This window comes from Jatropha curcas, chromosome 5 (genome assembly GCF_041381405.1).
Source record: "Jatropha curcas cultivar XTBG-Jc1 chromosome 5, XTBG_Jcur_1.0, whole genome shotgun sequence".
NCBI classification, from domain to species: domain Eukaryota; kingdom Viridiplantae; phylum Streptophyta; class Magnoliopsida; order Malpighiales; family Euphorbiaceae; genus Jatropha; species Jatropha curcas.
In genome coordinates this window covers 26,029,073-26,054,738 of record NC_143155.1, presented here as the reverse complement: position 1 = coordinate 26,054,738, position 25,666 = coordinate 26,029,073, and the positions used below count along the sequence as shown (strand labels likewise).

The 25,666-nt window shown below is 33.3% G+C and overlaps 6 protein-coding genes across 10 annotated transcripts; 2 read left to right on the top strand and 4 right to left on the bottom strand.

The window, feature by feature from the left end:
* Positions 1-94: 94 nt before the first annotated feature.
* LOC105642466 (zinc metalloproteinase aureolysin) lies at positions 95-2,372 on the top strand. The gene is made up of 2 exons (XM_012227297.4): positions 95-336; positions 2,050-2,372. The coding sequence occupies exons 1-2, from the start codon at positions 281-283 to the stop codon at positions 2,240-2,242; spliced, it is 249 nt and encodes an 82-aa protein (XP_012082687.1). The 5' UTR covers positions 95-280; the 3' UTR covers positions 2,243-2,372.
* A 1,148-nt stretch (positions 2,373-3,520) lies between these two features.
* Positions 3,521-4,168, bottom strand: LOC105642465 (monothiol glutaredoxin-S6). The gene has a single exon (XM_012227296.4). The coding sequence runs from the start codon at positions 4,069-4,071 to the stop codon at positions 3,760-3,762; it is 312 nt and encodes a 103-aa protein (XP_012082686.1). The 5' UTR covers positions 4,072-4,168; the 3' UTR covers positions 3,521-3,759.
* Positions 4,169-6,090: 1,922 nt separating this feature from the next.
* LOC105642464 (eukaryotic translation initiation factor 1A) lies at positions 6,091-6,896 on the bottom strand. Its single transcript, XM_012227295.4, has one exon. It carries the CDS (start codon positions 6,738-6,740, stop codon positions 6,174-6,176), a length of 567 nt encoding a protein of 188 aa, XP_012082685.2. The 5' UTR covers positions 6,741-6,896; the 3' UTR covers positions 6,091-6,173.
* Positions 6,897-8,444: 1,548 nt separating this feature from the next.
* Positions 8,445-9,003, bottom strand: LOC105642463 (monothiol glutaredoxin-S6). Its single transcript, XM_012227293.4, has one exon. The coding sequence runs from the start codon at positions 8,910-8,912 to the stop codon at positions 8,598-8,600; it is 315 nt and encodes a 104-aa protein (XP_012082683.1). The 5' UTR covers positions 8,913-9,003; the 3' UTR covers positions 8,445-8,597.
* Positions 9,004-17,543: 8,540 nt separating this feature from the next.
* On the bottom strand, positions 17,544-21,292 carry LOC105642461 (Cysteine proteinases superfamily protein). Of its 5 annotated transcripts, XM_012227287.4 has the most exons (4): positions 20,956-21,292; positions 20,531-20,625; positions 19,625-19,724; positions 17,544-18,786 (listed from the first exon to the last, which is right to left on the bottom strand). In XM_012227287.4, the coding sequence occupies exons 3-4, from the start codon at positions 19,711-19,713 to the stop codon at positions 17,919-17,921; spliced, it is 957 nt and encodes a 318-aa protein (XP_012082677.1). In that variant the 5' UTR covers positions 19,714-19,724; positions 20,531-20,625; positions 20,956-21,292; the 3' UTR covers positions 17,544-17,918. The 5 variants fall into 5 exon arrangements, with proteins under 5 accessions (XP_012082677.1, XP_012082679.1, XP_089577935.1 ...); XM_012227289.4 differs by lacking the exon at positions 20,531-20,625; XM_089721809.1 differs by lacking the exon at positions 20,956-21,292 and having other exon boundaries at positions 20,461-20,934.
* A 2,807-nt stretch (positions 21,293-24,099) lies between these two features.
* Positions 24,100-24,949, top strand: LOC105642460 (Thioredoxin superfamily protein). The gene has a single exon (XM_012227284.4). It carries the CDS (start codon positions 24,323-24,325, stop codon positions 24,629-24,631), a length of 309 nt encoding a protein of 102 aa, XP_012082674.1. The 5' UTR covers positions 24,100-24,322; the 3' UTR covers positions 24,632-24,949.
* Positions 24,950-25,666: the final 717 nt, after the last annotated feature.

Here is a 25,666-nt window from a genome sequence, read left to right as displayed (position 1 = left end):
TAAAAGTTTGTGGGTCCGGTCTCAAGACTCAGAAGTTCCGGGTTCGTTTTCGGTATGGGCGGTTTGTATTTTTGTTTTTTTTTTTCTTTATAAAAAGTTTCCACTGTATTTGCCTTGCCTTTTTGAGAAGCCAAGAACATCGTCGTTTCCGTAAGGCCACTTTCCAACATTGAAGCAAACATCTAGTTCTGCCTCTGGGCTCAACACTGAACACAGCCCTTGTCTTCCCCTCCCTTGTTATCGTCGAATCTGGAATAGCGACTACAAAGAGACGAGCGAGATGCGCATATCTTTCTCTGGACTGGGGAATGCGTTGCCGTTTTCAAGAATCTTCAGGTAAAAATTTTTGCCTATGGCACTTCTTACTCGTGTTTAGTTTTTGCCAATTGGGGTTTTCTCTTTAAATTTGTTTAATGCTAATTAAGAAATTGAATGCCCTTTTCCCTCTTCAGCAAGTATAGATTATACACTGTAATAACAGAATTATAAGTTGGTGGTTACTATCGATTTGTTGTAGGGCTTAGTCTGGAGGAATCTTAACGGAGAATATTTGTAGATCTATTAATTTAACTGTTTTTGTTTAATTTTGTTAAAAATGGTTTTTTCTTTTTATTTGTATTACTTGTATGTACTATTTTTTCTTTTAGGGTAAATTATTATTTAGTCCCTCAGGTTTTACATAATTAACCAATTAATTCTAAGTTTTGTGCAAATATCTAGCTAGTCCTTCAGGTTTAACTCCGTCTAATTAAAAGGTCTTTCCGTCCGAAAAGTTGATTTTTTTTCCATTAATTGAAGACTAAAAGATTAAAATACCCCTTCCTAGCTGACGTGGACCAGTATGAAGCGATAATGATATACCTAGTTTTTTTCCCTTTTATTCCTTCCATGCCATAATGATATACCTAGTTTATCGTTTGCACAGATAACCTTGCATTAAATATTAATATTCATATTCAAAGTTATGAAATTATAATAATATAGGTGGCAATAATAATTACTTTTTTTATCTATAAATAACTATTGTTTTAGAGCCGGTGTTTTCTCCGCAAATATATATTTTTTTTTTTGTGAATATTAATGAGTAAGTAATTTTTTTTTCAATTTTATCATTATTTATATTAAATTTAATAATTATTTTTATAATTTTCCAAAATCATATAACATCTCCTCTCTTACTTAAGCTTACTTAATAAAATTAATTAATATTTTGTTATAATTTATAAGAATAAATTTACTTACTTAATTACCATAAAAACATTAAAAGTATTTATGAATAGATGAAATACTTTGTTTTTTTTTTTTCTAGATTTTATCAATGATAATAGTAATGTTTCTTGGTAAAATTTGCATATTAAATATGAATAAAATAGAAAATTATGTTTATTACTTTTTTTCTAAAAAAGAAACTATGATGATAATTTGGGGTAAAAAGAAAAATGAGGTATTTACTTTTTTGAAGAGGTATTTACTTTCATGATTCACTTAAATTTAATAATATTTAATTAGAACATCAAATTAATTTTTTTATCCTTTTTTTAATACTGTCTTTGTTCCATAATACTTGTCAGATTAGAGAAAATAGTTTGTTCTAAAATATTTATCTAATTTGGTCTAAAATACTTGTTATATTTGAGGTTTTATGGAAAAAAATCAACTTTTCGGACGGAATGACCTTTTAATTAGACGGAGTTAAACCTGAGGGACTAGTTAGATATTTGCGCAAAACTTGGGATTAGTTAGATAATTATGTAAAAACTGAGGGACTAAATAATAATTTTCCCTTATCGCTTCATACTAGTCCACGTCAGCGAGGGAGGGGTATTTTAGTCTTTTAGTCTTCAATTAACGGAAAAAAATCAACTTTTCGGACGGAAGGACTTTTTAATTAAACGGAGTTAAACCTGAGGGACTAGCTAGATATTTGCACAAAACTTGAGATTAGTTGGTTAATTATGTAAAACCTGAGGGACTAAATAATAATTTACCCTTTCTTTTATGTTATTCTCTCTCTTTGCTTTAGATTACTTACTGTTTTCTATTGCACAGGCAGCTTGAGCAAGAGATGGAAACTGTGGTTAAGGTACTGCAGCCTGGACCTTTGGGAATAGTGGAGCACAAGTTCTCTGTTGAGGAGATACGGGAGGCAAATGCGACTGTATCGAGGGCAGTTGCGAATTGGCGAAGAAATGCAAAGCTAGAGCAGAGAAGTGACATTCTGAAAGACTTCATTCAAAAGTGAAAAATTACCTTCTGCATTGCTTTTCAGGGATGATGGAAATATAAATTTGTGTAGATTTTTCAAGATCTTCTCTATTTATTTCACAACTTACTTCAATCAATAATAAAAGCACTGAAAAAAATTTACTTTCTGATTTTTGTTGGATTGCTTGTTATGCTCTGTTATTGTTCTTTTGTTATGATTGTAATTTTGGGGCATTTTTCATTTAGTGTCAGTCAAGTCAATTTTTCCGTGATCATGAAAATATGAACAACAATGGCTGATTGCATGAAGGCAGTGGATTTACATGTAATTCTTGTTCTGCAATGCAAGGTCACTATTTATTGATCATGATGAGAATGTTTTAACACTTGTAATTTGGTCTTAAAATGATTGGATTAGTGTATGCTTTGTAATAGTTCTATACTTCTGTTTCTGGTTATTTTGTTAAAGTTTCAAGTTTGTTCTAGTGATACTACAGCTGTTCTGAAGCTGCTCTGAATGCTTCTTCAAAATTTCATCTTTTCTTGAACATAGCAGATTTCAGCTCCAGAAATCAAGTCTGTCTTTGTTTTCACCAATAAACATAAGGTGGGGTTTGATTGATTTAATCTATTTATGGATTTTCAATCCTAATGTGTATATCATTGCATAATTGATTGATTGGTGGACGAATTTTCCAATGCCTTTTCTAGATATGATGCAACTGGATGAAATTCCAATGCTAGGAAGGTAGGTGAGTTGCATTTTCTTGGTGGAGAACAGAGACAATTCTCTAACAATTGTCCTTCCAATTATCGTAGAGAAATAAATATCAGAATCCAAAAGAATGTGACTTATCCGGCCTTAAAAAGACGATGCGACTTTTTTGAACTTTCGAAAGATTAGTTTAGCCTCCGTTCCTTTAGCTGGCACTCAAAACATATATTATTCTCTGACAGGCAAGTTGAGATTCAGATAGCAGAATTCCCATGGATTGATGCAGCTTCATTTTGTTGTTTGTCAGTTTGTGCTTGATGTGAGCATTCGAACAAATTTGCAAGTAACACGTGTTTCACAGTTGCAGTCATTTGATGCATCACTTATCAAGAGTATGGAGAAATCTGAATTTTCCTGCAGTTTGTTAAATTTCTCAATTAAGTATGCAAATCCAAAAGGAAGAGTTCAATGGTTTTTTCTGACATCTATACTCTAAAATTTTGCAGAGCAGCTCTTTTCTTAATGTCTCCTGTAAAATTTAAGTTTATACAGTCTACTGTAATGATAAACAGAGTTTTAACATTCAGTTGAGGATATAGGTAGTGGTAGTTTTAGTGTATCATTATAAATGATATTACAACTGAAAGTGAATTAAAATACAGGCTCATGACTTATAAGTTACAGAAAATGAGTATAATCCTGCCGATGCAAAAAAGCACAAGTGAACAGAGATTTTGAGCTGGTTTAAGTAACCAAAACCAGACAAAGCTAGAGGGGAAAAAGAAAGGAAAAAAAAAAAACTTATTTAAGCTTGTTTAGCATCAGTAGATGTGTTGAAACTAAATCCATATAGCACCAGCATCCATAAGCCATGGAATGAGCTGGTTTTGGACATGAAGGCTCATAACCTGTTTTTCACCACCAACAAACTTTTGGCCTATAAAAACAGCTGGTACACTTGGTTGACACCCAAGTTGCTGCACCAGTGCCCTTTCAATTTGTTGGCCATTTGGGATTCTGTCAAGCTCATAAACTGTTGGGTTTGCTCCAAATCCACAAATTAATGACTTAATAGAGTGACTCATGCAACAAGAACTCTTGCTGAATATCACTACTGGCTTTTCCTTAACCATGCTGTTCACCATTTCCATTGCTGCTAATTGAAAGACTAAAAATTGACAATATCAGTATATATTTTATGGAATTTGTTGAGAGTATTTCTTGTTCTGGCTGTGAGGAAGTTTAACAACTATGAGGTCTATTTATACAGGAGATTTTAGAGAAGTGGACATTGGACAGTGCAATTCCAGAATAGAATATCAAGAATGAAAAGAATAAACTGTTTTAGAGACGTGTCAACAGATCCCCTTATTAGCTTTCATGATTGCTTGACCAAGACTTGTCTATCTACATTCTTTTTCTTTCTTTCCTTTTTTTTTTTTTTTTTTTTTTTTTTTTTTGAATATTAAGTTGCATAGTAGGACATTATTATCTTGTAAAATGTCCCATGTTATGTTATTGCTTGTAGTTATTTATTAAAATCATATAGTAATTAATGTATTGTAATAAAAGCATTTCTAATGGTAATATAGACATCATAGACATTATACAACATAATAGAAATACGTTTCATTATATTTTATTACATTCCATTGCGGCTTACCATAAGAAGCTAATGCACGTTTCTAAGGTAGCTTAGCTGCTCATCTGGCTAAATCAAGGTAGTAATTCTGGCTAATTGGAATTTTTCCTTTTTTGCATTTTCAAATAATATTTTCCTGCTGTTTTCAACATCAGGGAGAAGAGAACCTGTGTTTTCTATCTATTTTTGAGCATCTGCTGAGTCGGAGAAAGAATAGGGTTTATCCAATTGGGAAGCACTTTCTTGTTTCTTGCCTATGGCAAGATTCGCCTTAACCCCAGTTCAAGAAAACCGAAAGCTCTAAGAGACAAAGATTTTTTCTTTTTCTTTTTCTTTTTTTTTTTTTTTTTTTTGAACTTTTGAAGGAAATAACAATGCCCTTTTAAGAGGCAATCTGGCCCTTAGTTGCAGGCAAGATTACAAAATCCGTACAAGAAAAGAAGCAGTTGAAGATATACCTTTGAAGCCCACTGAAAATTATCTATTTCTTCTTCTCGACAGTGTGCACAAGATACTCAAAAAATATGCTCATGATCACAAAACACAGGGAGAGGGAGGTTAGTGCTAATTAATTAATTATTATATTATTATCATCACGTTAATTATTCTATTTTTTTCATGGAAAAGCGTACATTTTTTTATGTGTAGGCATCCACTGGTGGATTATCGAGCGGCTAATATGAATTTCCCAAAAGAGTCCAAGACTAGCTACGAATTAAATTAATTAGGATCCCTAATTACCCATTTAATTAAAGGTTAAAGAGTTTTTAGTCAACGACACATGTTGGAAAATAGGTAATTATTAGATTTAGTTTCAAAGTTAAAAGTTGGTGGGGGCTAATTTTAACCATCAATTTCATGGCAGCCGCCCTTTTTTTCCCAAACTACAAAAGAAATTTCGTTGATCGTTGATCTTAACCATTCTTTGCTTCGGCTGAAATGATTGATGTTCTCTGTGGCCAGCCTTCAAAGGCAGACTAAAGAGTGCAAATTTAGAGTTCAAAGTGATGTTTTTCAAGCCATAGCCTAGCAGGAACAACAAAGGGGGGTACCCACGTGGACCTTAGTCACTCTACAATAGGCTATATGCTGCGTTTGGATATTGGGAAAATATGATAAGAAAGAAAATAAGAAGACTTGTTTTTCTTTGAAAATTTTCAAGGACAAAAAGGTAAATTACAAATTAGTAGAGGGAAAATAATTTTATTTTCTTTCTCTATATATATATTCAAATACAATAATTTTTAATTGAGTCATGGTCGACTATATTCCAATACGCAAGCAGTTTTTTCAAAATTTTCCTCTCTTTTATTTTCTTTTCAAAATTTTTAATATATTTAAATATAAGCATTAATTTTAAATTGTTCTTAAATATTTTTTTTTTATTTTGAAGAAAAGAGTAAAAACATTCTACACACATGATATCAAACAATACCTCCTCTTTGTAAAAACTATTAATTAGTTTTAAATCTATAATAATTGAAATTTTATCAAAACAAAAGTATATTGGAAAAAAGAAAAGAAAATCTAAAATCAACCAATAATCTATTAATATTAATATTAACTAACAAACTACATTAAAAAAAAAAAAGAAAGAAAGAAAGACACCCTTTAAATCTTGTCAATATTCTGTTCATCATCTTCAATCCCAAACTTGAAGTAATCGTCGCCAGCATCGGCATCCTCATCATCAATCCCAGCGTTCAACTTGACGTTATCAGACAACTCGCCGTAAGCCTTCAAGAGACGAGCCTCATCAGGCAGATATTTTAGGATGACGTCAGCTTTATCATCCTGGTAATCCCTAAGGCCAACAAGAACGATATCATCAGCGTTTATCCAGACCTTCTTGTTCATTTTGCCTCGAATGTGACAGAGCCGCTTGATGCCATCATCACACACGGCTTCCAGTCGGCCATTGCCTAACATACGGAGAACTTGAGCGTACTCTTGACCGTCCTCTCTGAATATCAGCTCTCGCTTATCATCCTTCTCCTCGTTCGACTTCTTTCCCTTCTTGCACTTCTTGCCTCCTTTTCCTTTATTCTTTGGCATCTTCTCTTTGTTTAGTTTGTGCTTGTCTAATGTAAAACAAAACAATAAATAAAAGTATTGCATGTTTTTCTTTTTATACAAATCAATCTTTTTATCCCACTCCAACTGGGAATTAATTTTCATCAATCCAACATCAAAAAGGATTTGAACTGTTAACGTTAATCCAAACTCCGTTTGGTATATATATTATATTACCCATACACTAACTATTTCATATAAGTTTCAATTCCTTAACTCGCAGGAAAACCAGAAAAAGAAAAACAAGTTGATGATGATAGAGGTTAGTACGTAATTTTCCAAATTATAGAAATATATATATATATATATATAATATCTAAGCAATTAATATTGAGTAGTTTCAACGAAAGCACACAACAGAATCATTTGTCTGTTATCATAAATATTCTGATAATGAATTAAAGATAAAGAAAAAAAAAATTATATTCTCTAAATCTGGTTGGCTTCACCATCGTTATCAACAAGAATTTCAATATCAGTGATTAGAGAGGCATCTTTCTCTATTTGTTTTAGATTATGAAGCCGTTATTTTCTTCTTTTTCATCATCACGTGCTTTTCTAATTGCTCATTTCTTACTATACATTTCTTTAAAGTTTCATATATTGTTCTTGTCAAACAGATTTTTTGAGTTTTAACTTTCAAATAAGCTTCCCTTCACTGTAGACTGGGTTTACCCAACACTATTGTTGATCTTTTCTTTAAGTATTTAATTAATTTATTTCGAAATAAGTATTATTTAATTTCATTATTCAATTAATCTAAGAAAGTGAGTAAATTATATTCTAAAGTCACATTGGTTTCTTATTATGTGCCCCTTCCATATTCCAAAATTATTCACAATCAATGAGGTAGGTAAGATTAGCAATCAAACCTTCTGATTTGAACTTAGAATAATTTTTTAGTATAGACAATGGTGAAATTAATTAGATAAAATTATATATGATGTGATGAAAATAAAAAAGAAATTAGTTAATATATTCAAATTTTAAAATGTTGGCTAAAGTAACATAAGTTGTCTATAATTCCTATAAGAATGAAAAGATCAATTTGATTGCCGGCGAAAAGTGCACTTATTGAAAGAGTTAAAACGCGACTTGACTTGAAGGAGATTAGTTTATACCAAAAAGAAAAGGGAATACCTCCTACTCAATTAAAAGAAAAAACATCTAGACTACAAAAAATTTAGACAAAATATATTTTTAAGTTCCTAAACTTAATGACGTTTACTCATTAAACTCCAGGAGTTTATTTGTTAGTATAAGTTAAGCTCGAATTACCATATCTAAATTATAAATTGTTTCTGAATTAATGCAATTGGAGAACATAATTGCAATTTTTTTTTTTTAAATGTATCTAATTTGAATTTTAAAATGTACCATTCGCTGCTAACTTCTCCATTGCCTTCACAAAAATAATAGCACATATCGATACAGAGAATAGACGTAAATAATTAATAGTTAATGAAAATGCAGAATATATATAGCAGGGATTGTTCATTATATCAGAAGCAATTTAATTTATTTTAGCTACTTGACCATTGCATCATAAATAAATATTAATAAGGGCCACTAATTTATTTATCATCAGCAAAATAGGTATTACAATATATATATATATATATATATATATATATATATATATATATATATATATATATATATATAAAGTACAAGTTAATTAATAAAGCCAAGAAGGCAAGAACTTAGCTATTAGCTAACATAAAAGGAGTTAGCCATACCTTAATTTACTCTATTTATATATATATATATATATATATATATATATATAAGGCTAAAACAAACTTCATATGTCACAAGTTAAAAGTACTTCTCTCCATAAAAGTACATCTAAACCTTGCTCTCGATACACAATTTATGCATGCTATATATTATTATTATTATTGTATGTTAATGCATTTATATATAGTAAAAGTAGCTAGGGTTGGTGATGATTAAGAAGGACTAGTCATTCCAGACCCAAATGGCTCCAGCCCTCTTCAGCAATGGTCCCAACTGGTTCTTGAGCAAAAGGCTCATCACCTGCCTATCACCACCCACACACTCACCTCCTATGAACACAGCGGGTAAGTTCTGACATCCTAATTGCTGCAATGCTCTTTCAATTTGCTGCCCATTTGCAATTTGATCCACCTCATAAATTGTAGGGTTTGCACCAAATCCATGTAACAATGTCTTGATAGAGTGACACATGTCACATGTGCTCTTGCTAAAGATCACCAGTGGCCTATCTCCAACCAATCTTGTCACTCCCTCCATGGCTTGGCTTTCAACCTTTCAGTTGCAGATAAAATATTTTGCTGAGAGAAGAAGAAGTAGTAGTAGTAGTAGAAGGCTTTGAATTTTGCTAGTTGATGAGAGAGTTGATGCCCTTTGAGATGTATTTATGGTGGTGGAATTTGGATTTTTGTTTTTAAAAAAGAAAATTTATCTATTTTTTAAAAGAAAAGAAAAGAAAAGAAAAAGAAAAATGACTTTGTTTGTGATATGCAGAATATCGGCTGCTGAAACAAAATAAAATGTAAACGTGTGTCACAAATTTTGATTCCCTTAACATACGCTCTTGATGATTACTTACTTGATATAGACATTTCTTTTTTATTAATTAATTGGCAAGCAAACTGTCACCATAGGAAAATCTATAGATTCCTAAGGACATTTGTGTCCTAACAGCAGTGACCATTCTAGATTTTTTTCATTCTTTTATTTACAATTTAAAAAATTGACAGACGACTGTATTTAAAAGACTAAAACAATGTTACTGCAACCTATGTTTTTTATTGATGTAAACTATATGTATTTATACAGATTGCTAGCATATTGCTAAGCCTAATTTGAAAATCAAATCCCACTTTAATAGGGATACAATATTATTTGCAAATATTCTTTCCTAACAGATATTCTTTCATCATCTGCTAATAGATTATACAGATGGGCTTGGGCTTGGCTAGCTTGGTATTGGTTTGTCCAAGATTATAGCAGACAACCCCACTTTACCAGCCTGCTGCGGCATCAACTTAAGAATTCGTCAATTATCAAAGTTGGGCAGCAAGCACAGGTGCAGAAGACCAGTCTCCAATGCTCCATTGAAGAAAAGAGTGCAAGTGAACAATTGGGAGCAGTGTCAACCCAATTTCAGGCAATAGAATACATAAAATCATCTACAGTGTATCATTGTGTTCCTCCTCTAGGGCGTTGAATAAAGTGAAAACCAATCGCTACATGCTTCATACGAGAGTGAAATACCGGATTAGAGCTCAGTTGTGTCGCACCAACATTGTTGCAATAAATCACAGGGCGATTCTTCAATTGAACCTGCAACTCAGAGAGAAGATGCAATACCCAATTGAGTTCAGCTGCTGTGTTTGCCACTGATTTATATTCAGCCTCCATCGAAGAATGCGCAACTGATCTCTGTTTCTTAGAGCTCCACGAAATCAAGTTGCAACCAAAATACACAACAAATGCTCCCGTCGAATGGTACCCATCACGATCTCCTCCCCAATCTACATCAGAGAAAGCATGCAAGACAGATGGAGAATCTTTAAACAGCTGAAGTCCATCATTCAAAGTTCCAATCAAATACCGCAAAAGTCGCTTTGCTGCTGCCCAATGTTCTGTTGTGGGTTGATGATTAAACTGAGAGAGTTTATTGACAAAGAAGGCAATGTCTAGACGAGTCAGAGATAAATACTGTAAGCTTCCTATAACTCTTCTATATTCTGCCGGGTCAGACAATTTAGTACCTGTTGTGAGCGTCAATATGGAATTGCTTGCCATTGGTGTGGATACTGATTTTACATTGCTCATATGTGTCTGCTCAAGAAGCTCTAAAATTTATTTGCGTTGTGACAATAGTATTATTTGGTATAACTTTAATACCCAGAAAGTAGTGCAGTGAGCCCAAATCTTTGAGAGAAAACCTCGTTGCCAAAACAGTGATATAATCTTGAATAAGCCTTGTACAACTACCCGTGATTATGATATCATCAACATACACAATAAGAAGCAAAATACCTTTTGATGACTGATTTATAAATAAAGAAGCATCTGATAAGGAATTGACAAAACTTGTATCCAGTAGATGTTGACGTAGAGCTTGATACTAAGCCCTAGGCGCCTGTTTCAACCCATAGATTGCTTTCTGTAAATGACAAACATAATGGGGTTTATCTATATCTTGAAACCCTTATGGTTGGGCCATTAATACATCTTCTGTCAATGGCCCTTGTAAAAAAGCATTGCTAACATCGAGTTGACGTAGTTCCCAACCATTAGTAACTGCTATACTAAGAACTAGTCGTATAGTTATTGGTTTAACAACCGGACTAAATGTTTCATGAAAGTCGACACCGGGACGCTGATGAAAGCCTTTTGCCACTAACCAGGCTTTGTATCGTTAAACCGTACCATCTGAATTACGCTTGATCCGAAACACCCACTTGCAGCCAACCAGATTCTGAGAATCAGTAGGAGGAACTAATTTCCAAGTCCCATTACTCACCAAAGCATCAAATTCTTCAGAACAGGCTTTCCTCCACTTAGGATCTGTGAATGCTTGTGAAATTGTGCGAGGTTCAGTGTCAGTGCTTGATGTGAACTCACAAGAAAGACTAAGCTTTTGTATGGGTTTATGAATATTATTTTTGCTTCATGTGACCATATGATGACTACTTATTACTGTTGGTTGATGAATACTAACATCAAAATGTTGCTCTTGAGTGTGAGACACAGGAGGAGGAACAGCAGCATTAGGGACAAGAGCTGCAACACCAACTGTAACATCAAGATTAGGCACATGAGCTGGAACCTCAGCATAAATAGCAGCTGACATGTCTGTGCTGTGAAGAAGTCTCTAAGCAGTGGAACCTTCTTGTCTAGGTGTAGCAGGTACCATAGGCGTAGTAATGAGTGGCATGGGAATTTTTGAAAAAGTAGCAGCATTGGATGAATTTATTCATGCGGAAATTGGAGACGACGACGAAGACACTGACTTGAAGGAAGTAGCAAAGGGGAAAACAGTTTCAAGAAACTGAACATGACGAGAGGTATAAATTTTGGAACTTTTGAGATGTAAACACTGATATGCACTCTGAGAAGATGAATAACCAATAAAAACACATGGCTTAGACTTATGTTCCAATTTATTATGTGTATAAGGTTTGAGCCAAGGATAGCACAAACAACCATAGATCCTGAGTTTCATATAGTTTGGATTAGAACCAAAAAGACAGAAATATGGATTTGAAATATTCAAAACTTTCGAAGGCATTCTATTAATAAGATAAACTGCTGTAGAAAAAGCATATGGCCAATAAGAAATAGGCATGGAAGCACGAGATAATAAAGTTAAACCTGTTTCGATAATATGGCGGTGTTTTCTTTCAGAAATGCCATTATGCTCGGGTGTGTGTGGCGGAGTAGTTTTAAAAGAAATACCATTGGTAGATAAAAATGAGGCTAAGGCAACGTACTCACCACCATTATCAGAATACAAAGTTTTTATTTGTCTATCAAAGAAGTTTTCTACAAGAGCTTTAAATCTAATGAAGACTGATTGCACTTCAGATTTCTGTTTTAAATGATAAAGCCACGTATAACGAGTGTAATGATCAACAAAAATGACATAGTATTTAAAACCAGCAGTAGAAATTACAGGAGATGTCCACACATCAGAGAAAATAATTTCTAATGGTTGAGTAGACTGAAGCGTAGAAATAGAGAAAGGCAATTTATGACTTTTATTAACCAAACATGAATTACATTGAGAAATATACTGGACTGAATTGGAATGTAATGGAATAGAATTATTAGAAATAATATTTTTGAATGTGAATAATGCAGGATGACCTAGATGAGAATGCCAATCAATGGCAGAAGCAACGGTGGATGAAAAAGCCAACAAAGGAGTTGATGTAGGCCACTCATAAACTCCATCCTTAGGCGTGCCACTTAGAAGTAGGTTCCCCGTCAAGAGGTCCTTCACAAGAAAGAAATAAGGTGAGAATTCCACTGAAACATTATTACTCACGCAGAATTGATAAACATAAATGAGATTCTTTTTCATTTGCGGAACACAAAGAACATTTTCTAAAGAAAGTTCTTTAATTGTTGTTTGTAGAGTAGCACTACCAGTGTGACTGATACTCAAACCTGAACCATCTCCAATCATCACATCCTCCATTCCCGTGTACGGGCTGTGTAAAGACAAATTATTGAGGTCAGCAGTAATATGCTGATTAGCACCAGAATCCAGCAGCCATGGGGTTGATGAAAAAGAAGAAACTGCAGAAAAATTGGCTTGTGGATGACTTGCAACTGGAACAGCTCGAAAGGAAGGACACCGTTTAGCTGAATGACCTTGAGTAGCACATATTTGACAACGGCCAAGGTAAGGTTTACGACCAGATTGCTGATTATTCGGCCCATGGAGATTATGATTGGTGGGATACTGAGAACCTCTGTTGTTCTGATTTCCTTGATTATATAGCTGGCTTCTTTGTTGATTGGCTTGGTGATTGAAAGGCTGTTTCCGGTGATTGTTACTATTCTTATTTTGAGTTCTTTGTGAATAATTTGCAGTGGATGAAAAATATGTTGGTGTAGCAGAAGGAAGAGTTGCCTCAAAAGTTATGAGTTTTTCATATAACTCATCAAAGGGTATAGCAGAATCACGAACATTGATAGCCTGTATGATTTCTTTGTAAGCATCTTCCAAACCTTCTAAAATACGATCAGTGATGTCTTCCTTAGACATAGGTGAGTCTAACATTGCTAGTTCATCAGTTTTCATCTGAATTGCCTGCATGTATTCTATAACTGTTGAACTACCTTTTGTGATGCTTTTAAGTTGAGCTTTGATTTGTTTGATTCTGCTGCTAGAAGGTTTGGCATAGGTAGTCTCAAGAATATCCCATGCTTGTTTGGATGTTTTGGCTGTTGCAATGAAAGGAATAAGAGAAGGTGAGAGAGCACCAATGAAAGCATTGATGAGAAGATGATCTTGCCTAATCCAATGACTATATTCTGGATTGGGAGTGGAAGTTCCAGAAATAGTGGGAGATGGACAAGGATAAGAGCCATCTATATGGCCAAGAAGATCATAACCTATTAACAAGCTTTGCAACTGAAGTTTCCAAGCAAGGTAATTTGATCCTGTGAGCTTTAGAGGAGCTTGTGCAGCTACATTAAATGTTACTAATTGTATAGATGTATCACTCATTGTGGAAGAGAAGAAAAAGAAGAAAGGAAAAGGATCAAGAGACGTTTGTCTTGGAGCTCTGATACCATAAAAGACTAAAACAATGTTACTGCAACAAATATTTTTTATTGATGTAAACTAGCCTAATTTGAAAATCAAATCCCACTTTAATAGGGATACAATATTATTTGCAAATATTCTTTTCTAACAGATATTCTTTCATCATCTGCTAATAGATTATACAGATGGGTTTGGGCTTGGCTATTAGTATTATCAGAAATGAATCTATTATTAAAAGGATTTTATTTAAATATTAGTCTCAATATAAACATTAAAACATATGATTTTATTATAAAAAAGACTAGTGATTTTTTTCTAGTAAAAGAACATCCATATTCTTACTAGAACCCTATTATTATTATTATTATTATTATTATTATTATTGTTATTAAATTTATTAAATTTACTAGAACCTGGTCAGCATTTGCGATTTTGAAACACATACATTTGACTAAATAGCAATTAACTATAATTTTTTTTAGTACAAAGTGTGAGTCGAAGTTTAAAAGGAACTCTGCAAAACATCAATAATGTCATAATCGATTTTTAAAAAAAATAAAAAATTCAGGAAAGCTTCTTGTAGCTGATAAGTGAAGAGAGAAATCCAATTTGCTATCCAATCTGTAGTGAAATTGGGAAATTTCAATTTTTGACTTGTGTCTTCTAGAGATCTCTCAGAATTTATGAAGCTCCTGTAAGAAATTGAAGAGACTTTTTTTTTTTTTTTTTTCCAAAATTCACTCAACCACAAATTTATTATCGCACAAATTGGTGTTGTCTTGAGTTTTCACCACAAAGGGAAAAGAAAACAATGTAAGAAAGAAGCATATCTGTAGAGGTGCAAAGAGAATTTGGGTTTATCCAATTGATAGCTTTTTTTTTTGTTTTTTTATGTTTAAAATGGCACAATAAGAGATTCGCTTCCAAGAAAAACCGAAAGGTGAATTTTGGAAAGCAAAGATGCTTTGCCCTTCATTGTACGGATATATATTTTTCTCCAAGAGACAGAGACGACCCATCTAGAATTTCTCTGATATAAAAAAAAAAAAAAAAAATCTATTTTTCCTTTAATTAATTACTGGGTTAATACTCTTTATTAACAGTAATAAAACTGCTAATCAAGCACTGCCTTAAAATTAAGCACTCGAATATACGGCTACATGCCTTTTCTTTGCTTTTAGTATCTCCATTTAATTACTAATTAAGTATATGTTAACACTTAATTAATAACACTAAATGATGCACTAACAGCAACATCCAGGATTCTTAAAGTTAATTTTCTTTCTAGATTTTCCTATTTAATTCATAAAATAATTAAGTATTGAACATGTGATTTCGTAAATTAACTTTACAGCCATTGACAATGACGAAACCACGTATACGTAGCTTAGTTGAATCACAAAATCAAGAAGAGAGATTTAAACACGTTCTTGAAACATAATTGGTGATCAAGAACTTCATTATACGAGTGCAGGACTTTTTCTTTAATTAGTGAAAATAATTAAGTCAGGTGGTAATTAAGAAAATCTAATATTCTGCATTTGAAAAAGAACTGAAATATATTCTTGAGAATTAATGCAGGATCAAGACTCCTAAAACGAAATCTTTCAATCAATAGTGTATTTTTATCTTCAACCCTTCTGAGGCGTCACCAAGTTGAATCACGTACATGAGAATAAAAGGCAGCATATCTTTTCTTCTTTATCTGGCGAGAGAGTGATGAGAAGAATGTAGAACTTATTCATGTGTCTGGAAGGAATCATAGGGAAGCATATATATCAGATAGAGATATTTGTCGTCTTCCTTTCTTTCCTGTTACTTATACACCCAGAAAATAATAATAAAAAAAAAAGTACGTACACACACGTACGATCTCCTTATATATGTTAAACGGCTCATGACAACGCCAAGGGCCACTTCATCTTTATTTATGCTTTGTTTCTAGGGTTTTATAAAACCTTAATTATTGTCTTGTCTATGAATATTCATATCACTTCTAATTAAGATCGTAAAATATCCAAAAACGGATTATATTTTATAGAAAGTTTAGTTATAAAATTAGAGATTTAAAACCTAGATATTTATTATTATTGACAGAATTTTATACTGATTTGAGTGTGAAGATTCTTATATTAATTCAAAAAAAAAAATTAATTATTTGATGCGAAATGATATCCGATAGATATTTAAATATGATATCGAGAAAGTTCGATACAAAGAGACAAGAAAAAGGAGAAAGAATAGGTAAAGTTGTGAAAGAGGAATTTAACTTTGGGGAGTAGGGATATATACATATCTATATCTATCTAGAACAAGGATATAAAGCAGAGCGGGCAATCGACGTCGGTTCCTCGCATAACATATTTGCATTGCATTGCATGGATTGGGTTAAGGTTCCTTAGTCACAACTCAAATTGCATGTTTAGCTTTTTTTTTTTATATAATTTTGATACAAAAACAACTGGAACACACAACGCAAATTAAGATTGCTCGAAATCTAGATTATATATTCCCGAAATCTGAGATATTTAAGATTTAATTGTGATTAAATGGTAATATATAAATAATTGAAAGAAGAAATTTCAATGTCAAGAAATTCGTAGCAGGGAGTGGGTGGATATGAGCATATATTTTATCTTTGAGCAGTTGTTTTCTAACTTTGGTCGAGCACGTGGTTAGGTTATAACTATTCCATACATGTCGTCTTTATGCATGATGTGATCATTTTATTTCTGTCACTTTCCCACTTGTGTCATCCATCTCATGGATAATTAAGCTTCAGTTGAGGGAAGTGTCGTAATTTTATTACTTATTTCTTTTTTTTTTTTTTTTTTTTAATATAACGACAAGGTGTAATCCCAATAATATGTCCTTATCGGAAATTGTATTTGTATTTTGAAATTAATACAAATTTATAGGACTGAGGTAAAGATCTCTTGCGTGGTTTCTTTTGCTTTTTCTTCTATTTGTTCTAAAGAAGCTTTTGAAGTTGGCAACAAGAAAATAATAATTCTCATATTTCGGAGATCTGTAACAATGATCGTCAAAATGTTAATTTGAGTGAAGAACTTTTTTAACAATCCATAAATTTATTACAAAAATTACAAAATTCCTACAACTCCTCATTGTCATAGATTTTAAAATCTCACATAAGAAATTATACCCTCTCATTTTAATTCATGAGAAATTCTTAAATTGTTGTTTGTTTACCCAAAAAAGGGGTTAAAATTAATGGATTTTTATATCAAACTATATAAGCTTACATATCCATAAATTTAAAATTTTAGACTTTCCATGAATTTTACAAAATTTCATTAATTTCAAAATCTTTACTTATTTAGTCCAAACATTCCCCTAAGGAAATCCGCATCCCAGGCCCGCACGAGAAAAGATAAAGGAAATCCAGGATGTCATAAGCCCAAAATTTCTTCAGAATCGCTCCAAACTTGTAGTATGCAATAAGCCAATTACTTTAGCTGCGATAATCATACGATTCAAACCCCAATGCCTTTAGGCTCTCAAGAAGCATAGAACTGGCTCGAGTAAAATCTTATAACCACTACATTTTGGGTCGACATGAACATGAATGAATCTGGGCATCAATGTAATTTTATCTACATCACATAAAATTACTTACAACCGCTAAAATCTTATATTATCATTTATCAGAAACTGTATATTTATATAAAAGGCAACAAAATCTTGATTCTTCAATTTGTATTCAACAGCTAAAATGGGTGAACATAACCATTGCGTTGCACGTATTCTCTAGCATTTCGGATTCTTACCTGAAAATTTTCAGCAAGTGCAGCTTTAATATTTAAATTTTCTTCCCCTGCGTTGATAGAAAGAGCTCTCTTTTCATCAAACTAATAATATCATAAGAGAAGAAGCAACTATTTCATAATGCTCCAAATTGTCTTTATCTCTCACAACAGCACAGAATAGTGAACCTGCATTGCAAAATGTAACTGTTTGAAGGAGTTATAATGGTTCCCGCCTGATCAATTTGGCACCACTGAGTTATAATGCTCCCCGAGGCCAAATGCATGTTTGTGATATGATAGCAATATGCTTCCATCAGATGAACCAGAACCACCATCTGATTTGTACTCTTTCCCCATCTCCACATCCGGGAAGGATCCTGAAAATATCTTTATAGATTTCTTGAGACAGTGAGTTAAAGCGCCAAGCTCGAGTTGTCCACCCCAGGCAGATGTAGACTCCACTTCTTTGCAGTAACTTTCAAATACATCAGTTAGTGAGTTACCAGAGTCTCCTCCTATTATATTTTCTGACAGGAAAAACGGAAGGAGCTCTGATGCATGTTCTCTCATGTAAGCAGCCACCATTTTGCGAAGGTCTTGGTAAGTATAGGGAGAAGCACCTCCAGAAAGGAGAGCTAGCTGATCTTCAATGGCTCGGTAGAGGCAGTGTCCATCTGGCTTTATTTCATTAACTGTCAAGCCAAGGGGTTCAAGCTTTTCTTTCAATTTCTCATTTTCAATCATCCGATCACTTACAAGGTTGCTCTGCTCTTCTTGAATTCTTTGCTCTCTTTCTGCTTCTTGCTGAGCTCTTTTTCCCCGCCTCTTTGCACTCTTGCTGATCCTGGCATTTTCTGGTTCGTTGGTAACAGAAACACCAGCAATGGCCTTCACCAAATTGTCAAGATTGCTTTTCTCATTCACGTTGCTGGTGCTATATCCTAATGAAGCAAGTTCTTCAGCATGCTTTTCTTTTAGTTTAGTCGAAAGCTCAGATATCTGCTCTTCAACCTGCTTCTTCTTAGCTTTTTGTTCAGCCTTGCTGCCTTTTGCTGCAGCCTTTTTCAGTTCAATTTCTTTGTTCTGCAGCTGTGCTATCTCCTTCCTGCATGCATAATTTTTAAAACACAAGCCTCAATAAGAATCTATCCAAATTAAATATATGATTTAATAAAAAAACAAACTAAAGCATCTCTCCAAATGGATAATGAAATGCAAACCTTGAAGAACATTCAAAAACAACATTTTTTTTTTGGCTAAGCAGGGTCTTTTAATTAAAATACCAGTGAAGCTTAACTGCAGATAGAAAGAGTGGAGAAGGCCAGTACACAAGATAAAAGTTCATAACAGCTGGAACTTTTTCAGATAAACCAGAAATACAGCAGGCAGCAGCAAACCATAAATCATAATATCAGCAAAATTAAATAGCAAGAGACATAAACCAAAAAGACAACAGGTCAATCAACACAAAGCATATCAAGCACATCTTCAATTGAAGCCTTCAGCTAAATCAATCTGACCTAGATCACTGCATTCAAAAAAAAAAAAAGCCATACTTCTCACCATGAACAGACAGCAAAAAGAAGAGTTGCTAAGTATGAAACAAAATCCTTCATCACCTCCTGCTAAAAAGTGGAGGATAAGCAAGATTAAGACAAGCCTAAAACCAACAATGCAGCCTTCTTTTTCTCTGTATACCCTGCTTGGTAAAAGAGTCAGCCATAAAGTTGCTTTCACGAACAGTCTTGACTGTTGGAACAGGTATTAGAAGGATTTTCCAATTAACCTCATTAGGATGCTATCGAAAATTAAAGAATATATCTAGTTACCATGGAACAGGCAGATTCTCCAATGTAGTATCAAACTAATTCAGACAAAGGAAGCTGCTCATATAATTAGGTGAAGAAGCAATGATTATATAGATCAAAAACAAATTTTTTTACCTATGCCTAGATAGCATTTCATCACGAGTTTCTTGCTTTTCTTGGAAGCCGCTGGATGGTTTCTCCTCTATTTCCTCCAGTGTGTCCATTACTTGAAAACCTGAATCAAGATAGGAATAACTTAGGGCCTATATACCTCCCGAAATCAGCATGTTTGAGAAGAATAGAAAGAGGCAAAAGGACGGAAGAAATAAAATCAAATAACTAAAGAAGAAGGCATTTCAAACATTTAATCCATATAATGAAACTAAGTGCTTCAAGAAAGGCAAACATGTTATATTGACTTTCAACTTCTCAGTACCAGCTGCCTTTCATCTAGCATCGATTCTACAACAGTTTTTTTGACACTGAACTAGTTATCACTCACAAAGCATCAGACACGCCCGGATCGATCTCGTAGGAACAAAACAAATTTACACAAAGGACATGAGCATCAATAACTAATTTCTTCTGCTTGGCAAGTATAAGGACATGCTTGACCATCATCATATCAGCATAGCAAGACACGGAATAGCATATCCTTAACTTTATTTACCCAAAAGGTGATCCAACCAACAGAAAGTAAGAAACTAGCGTAAGTTCTTATATTATGCAAGCAAACAACACATGCAATCCAGTAATTTCAAAGAAGAAAATGAGTTCAAATATGTTCTACTAGCCAATTTCCACCATGCCAAGTCAATAAGAAATCAAATTAAACTCTAAATCAATAATCAATTTGAAAAGCTAAATAACAGTGACTAAGCAAAATACACATGCCACCTATATATAGATAAAAAGGAAAAGGAAAAATAAAAATATACGTCTTCACTTATTCTTTCTGTCAGCTTTCTCACCATATCAAATGGAAAAATGAAGGAGAAAATAGCAGCAAAAGAATGAGGAAATGAAAGAGAAAGAGCGAACCTCAGAGAGGACTGAGCCACGGAGAAGATCTTTGCGTTTAGGGTTTCCGCGTGAAATCAACAAAGCTTAGCGGGCGCTCAACGAATATCCCTGGGCTAAATGGGCCTTTAAATTTTATGTACAATTAAGCCCAAAATTGGCTATGAATCGCGCATAGCTGAAACTACTATTTTATTTTTATATTACTAATTTTTTCACAATATTTAATTTTACTTTCTGCCTTTCTGGCCGATCACGACGGCAAATTTAGATTTTGCCTTCATTCTCTAAGTAAGAAGACCGTCGGATTAAGGATGGCTCCTATGGCAAAATGATGGTTTATGCACACAGTTCAGCCTATTGGCATTGGGCTTATAGATTTACAACCTAATTAACATAGGCACTTTTTCTAATAATTGAATTCAACTGTAAATGGAAGTAAATACCTCTACTGGCGTCAAGCTTGAAGAGAAGATTTTCTGATTTAAAGATTTATTTTCCTTATTTTGTGGGTCAACCTCATAGGATCACTGTAATCCGATGTCTTCTTCTCTTATATTCTTGCTATCCTCTATACTCTTCTCCAGGCACCGATCTCTCAATTCCACTGCAGTTGGTTCTCCGAACGCGACAACGATGTCATTTTCTCCAATCCCCTCCAGGTCAGTCAATTTGTGTCAATAGACTGCTTCGAATTCGATTCTGCAGTTCCTAAAGATTAGGAGATGGGTCAAAGAGAGAGTAGTGGCTTTGGGCAGCGCTTGCAATAGCGCTTGGTTGGATAAGAGGACTTTGCTACACTTAAATGACCTGTAGTTATTAGGATAATTCACACACACAAAAAAAAAAAAAAAAATCTACTGACATGTCGTTTAATAATTAGTTCTTTTGTCCCTTAATTAATGCTTAACGCGCTCGTTGTGTGTGTATTCCACGAAAAAGCCCGAGACCAAGAGCTTCAATGGGCTTTAATAATTTTTTGGAGTGGGGATATAATTTATTTACAAATTAAAATTATTTATAATAAATCATAAACATCAAAACAAGACTTTTAAGTTTTTAATTTAAACATCAAAATCGGACACCTCTCTGCAAGTGTTGAAGAAGTATTGGTCTCTTTAATCACAAGAAGCCACATCAATGGAAGCTTTGGAATCTTTCAACTTCCAAAATGAATATCTCTACAACACATTGACGAAGAACTGGACATTGTGCTAACATAATTGATACCTTATAGTGAAAAGTCAGAGGAAGACGTTTTGGCTGGTATACCTTGACTGTCTTAGTATCTCACTGCTATGTCAATCCATCTTTCTCTACTTATTCCACCAAACTCTGAGTCAATTTCTTTGTGCCCACTCTGAGGTTTCCGTTTCAATCTGCTCCAAATAATGGGGCTACCTCTAATGCACAAACCTTCAATCATATATGGAAGCTTTCTTTCATTCTTTTTTTCACCTAAGAAAATTATCAAGAAAGAAAAATAAGATTGATTTAATAATATGTATAATGTCCAAGTAAATATATTTAAATGATCTTCTAACCTAACGGTAAGCAGTGCTGCTTATAGAATTAATGAAATAATTATTTCTATTTATATCAGTAACTTGTGATTTGTAATAATATTAGAGAGCAACAAAATATTTCCACAATTAAAATGATGAAGTTAAAAAAAAAAAAAAAAAAAAAGAACGCCCAACTTATAAAATAAATTTCAAGAAAATTTTGGGTTAAGAGGCAGGCACCGCACTAGAAGGGAAAAAATCTGAATAGAATGCAATTTTCCGTTTCTAAATGAACAAGATCCGTTGCTAAACCAGTTTAGAAACGGAAATTATCCGTAACAACTCAGGCCTGACCATCATTCCCCAGCTACAAACACAGAAATAAAGAAATACAAAATGAAAAAGTGGGAAAATTGCAAGTGGATGTACAGAGCAAAGTGACGGCAAATGGTAGATGTACACGTTCACCATGCATAAAGGTAGAAATAATTGCGTGTCATCATCAGCTCTACCGAAATTGGCCGACATATGCATGAAGAACAAGGAATACTGCATATTCTCAAGACGCTGATATTCAATATAAGGATTCTTGAACATTTTTTGAGATGAGGCAGAACAAGCAAGAAGATGCACTTATTCACTATATATAATAAGATTCGATTAACTGCTTTTATTCCTCCAACTGTCTTTCTTGTGTGTTGGCCTTTCCCTTTTTCCTAAGGCCATTCGTTATCCACACACCCACAAAATTATCATCCAGAGATGAGAAATATATATATATATATGTGTGTGTGTGTATGTGTGTGTGTGTAGTAAAAAGTTAATACTACCTTAATTTCAATTTGAAAGGGAAAGGAAATCTCAGAATATAATCTTGATTTTCTTGTAGATGGATGATCTCAGATTTCAGAACAGAAAAACAAACAATCTATACTGTACAGTTACATTTCTTGACTTCATAAACCTATGTCATTTGAAATAGTGTTAATGCAATAACTAGAAAAGGAATGTTCCTCCTCTAGGTTTGTTATATTTTAATTCTTTTTTGCTTGGAAAAAAAAAATCCCTGTGACGAATTTTGTGTGCCATGATGGAAATGATAATGGGGACCAATAATATGGATAGGGAAAATTAAAATGGGAAAAAAAATTGGATAAACTCTAACTCATTCCACATCAGCCAACAGATGCTACAATGACAGTTGACCCAATTTGACATGCAAATATCGCAAGAAAAGCTCTTGATATATTCATCAAATGCGTCGTATATGCAATCTCTTTAGTCCTATTTCTACTCCTTAATGAAAATAATTAAATAAAACTGGCAATATTTATTTTCAAGTTAATTAAAACGATAAGACACAATTCAATTCTAACATTTAACGTACGACCTCTATGAAGTTTGCAGATGGATTTGTGAAAAAATATTTATAGAAAGAAACATATAAACTTCGAAATGAGATTAATTTTATACCAAAAGATAATTGTGTAACTATATATATATATATTTATAGCAAGTAAAGGAATTGAATGGTCGAGAGAGTTGCCAGGCCTTTGACATTCCATTATACATTTAACATAGAAAATTTATACGAGAATAAAGTTCTTAAAATTCTTCATGTTGGAAGATTATTATCGTTCTGATATAAAGAAAAAGTGTATCAATTATATATTCGCATCCATCTAATTGCATGCCAAATGAAGAAACTATTTTAGATATATCATTATCTTGAATGTATATTTAATTAATCTCCTCCAAGATGCCACCTCCCGGAGCCGAAAGTTATATATATACATATATATAATAAACTCCTTCTGGTAATTAAATACTTAATGAAGTAATTGTTCTTATTCCAAAACTGTTAATCAGCCTGTACGGACATTCTCGAGAGATTTGATTATTTGAATGTGTTTTACATATAATATGCAACTTGTTCATAGCACAAAGAGTCACTGTCAAACAAATCATGAGAGGCATTTTTCTTATCCAAACAAATATCTGCAAAGAACATTAATTGTTTTATTTAATTATCTACATTTTATATTTTTTTTTCCCGTAAACGATTAAACAATGCAATCCCCACCACACTCACCACACCCTTATAAATAAGGCCTGATGAATCTTCATACTCCACCGTAGCTCATCCCAACACAAACAAATAAGCTTTCCTATTACAGACTTTTGCCAAGAAACATTAGCCATAGTTTCTTCTTTTTTTTTTCCCCCTTTCTTTTAGCCAAAGAACTTGACTGTATAGCAAAAGAAACTATCTTTTGTTTTCTTGATTTGTTAGTGATCAGTTCAAGAAATGGATAGGGTGAGAGACTTGGCATCAACTAGGGCTGCAGTCATCTTTACTAAGAGTTCATGTTGCATGTGCCACAGTATCAAGACACTTTTTTATGAGCTTGGTGCGAGCCCTGCGATTCATGAGCTCGATCGCGACGCCAATGGGAGAGAAATGGAGTGGGCTTTAAGAGGCCTAGGATGTAATCCTTCAGTCCCTGCTGTTTTTATTGGTGGAAAATATGTAGGTTCAGCGAAAGATGTCTTATCCCTTCATTTGGATGGCTCATTGAAGCAAATGCTTATAGATGCTAAAGCTATCTGGTTCTAGCTACTAGTATATTACTAGCTGAGCTCTCTGCAAATAATAACCTATAGTACTACTCAAGTTTTTGTTGTAGTACTATGAATATCTATATATATATATATATATATATATATATATATATGTTATATATAGCTCTAATACAGTGTTGAGAACAATGTTGTATTAAGAGCTTTCAGCTTTCCCTTTTTTTTTTTTTTTTTTTTCTGCCCTTTGAAGTTCCCTGACTACACTGTATGCTAAGACAGGCTAATCAAAGAGTTTCCATAACATATGTGCAGATTTAATCTTTCTGGATGAGTTAATTATTACTTAGTTCGTGTTTGTCTGTAGATTAAGATTAAACAGGCATTAAATTGAAATATATGCTCAATTCTTAAATATCATGATTTACAGAATCCGAGGTCAATTCCTTTTTAATTAAGAATACTAGCAGAAATAATATCAAAATTTTAATTTAAATATATATTTTGAAATAAGAAGGAAGATGTGGAACAAGAAAATAAATGGGTCAGAGTGTAACCATTGCTAAAATGACTAGAACTAGTCTAACATGCAGAATAAATTAAAGTTTTCTACAATACTTCACTTTGGCGGTAAGTGGTTAAAAATATTCCAACTGAAAAATTTCATCTATTTCTTAAAGTGATACCTGAAAATTGCAACAGTCAGCAGAAATTCCTCTGCACAACCATCAACTCGTAGGAAACAGCCGAGGATGGAATTCGCGCCTTTTTTCTAATTTCCTTTTTTTTTTTTTTTCCCCGGCTTTCCATATAGGCTTTTTGGACGTCTAAGGAAAAGGTATATTTAGCGGTTGATGGGTTCTTTATCTTTAGATTCTGTCACCCACATGGCCTTATTACAAGCTTCTAAGCATTTTCAATGGTAATTAAGCCTTTTGCATATTCGTTAATTAATTTAGGGAAAGTGCAAAAAGGCGATTCTTGAACTTTTTACGCCTCTCATATGTATTCTTCCATATCCTAAGAGCCAAAAACTTTTCCTATATGCAGCTTTTTAATCGTATATATAGACAAG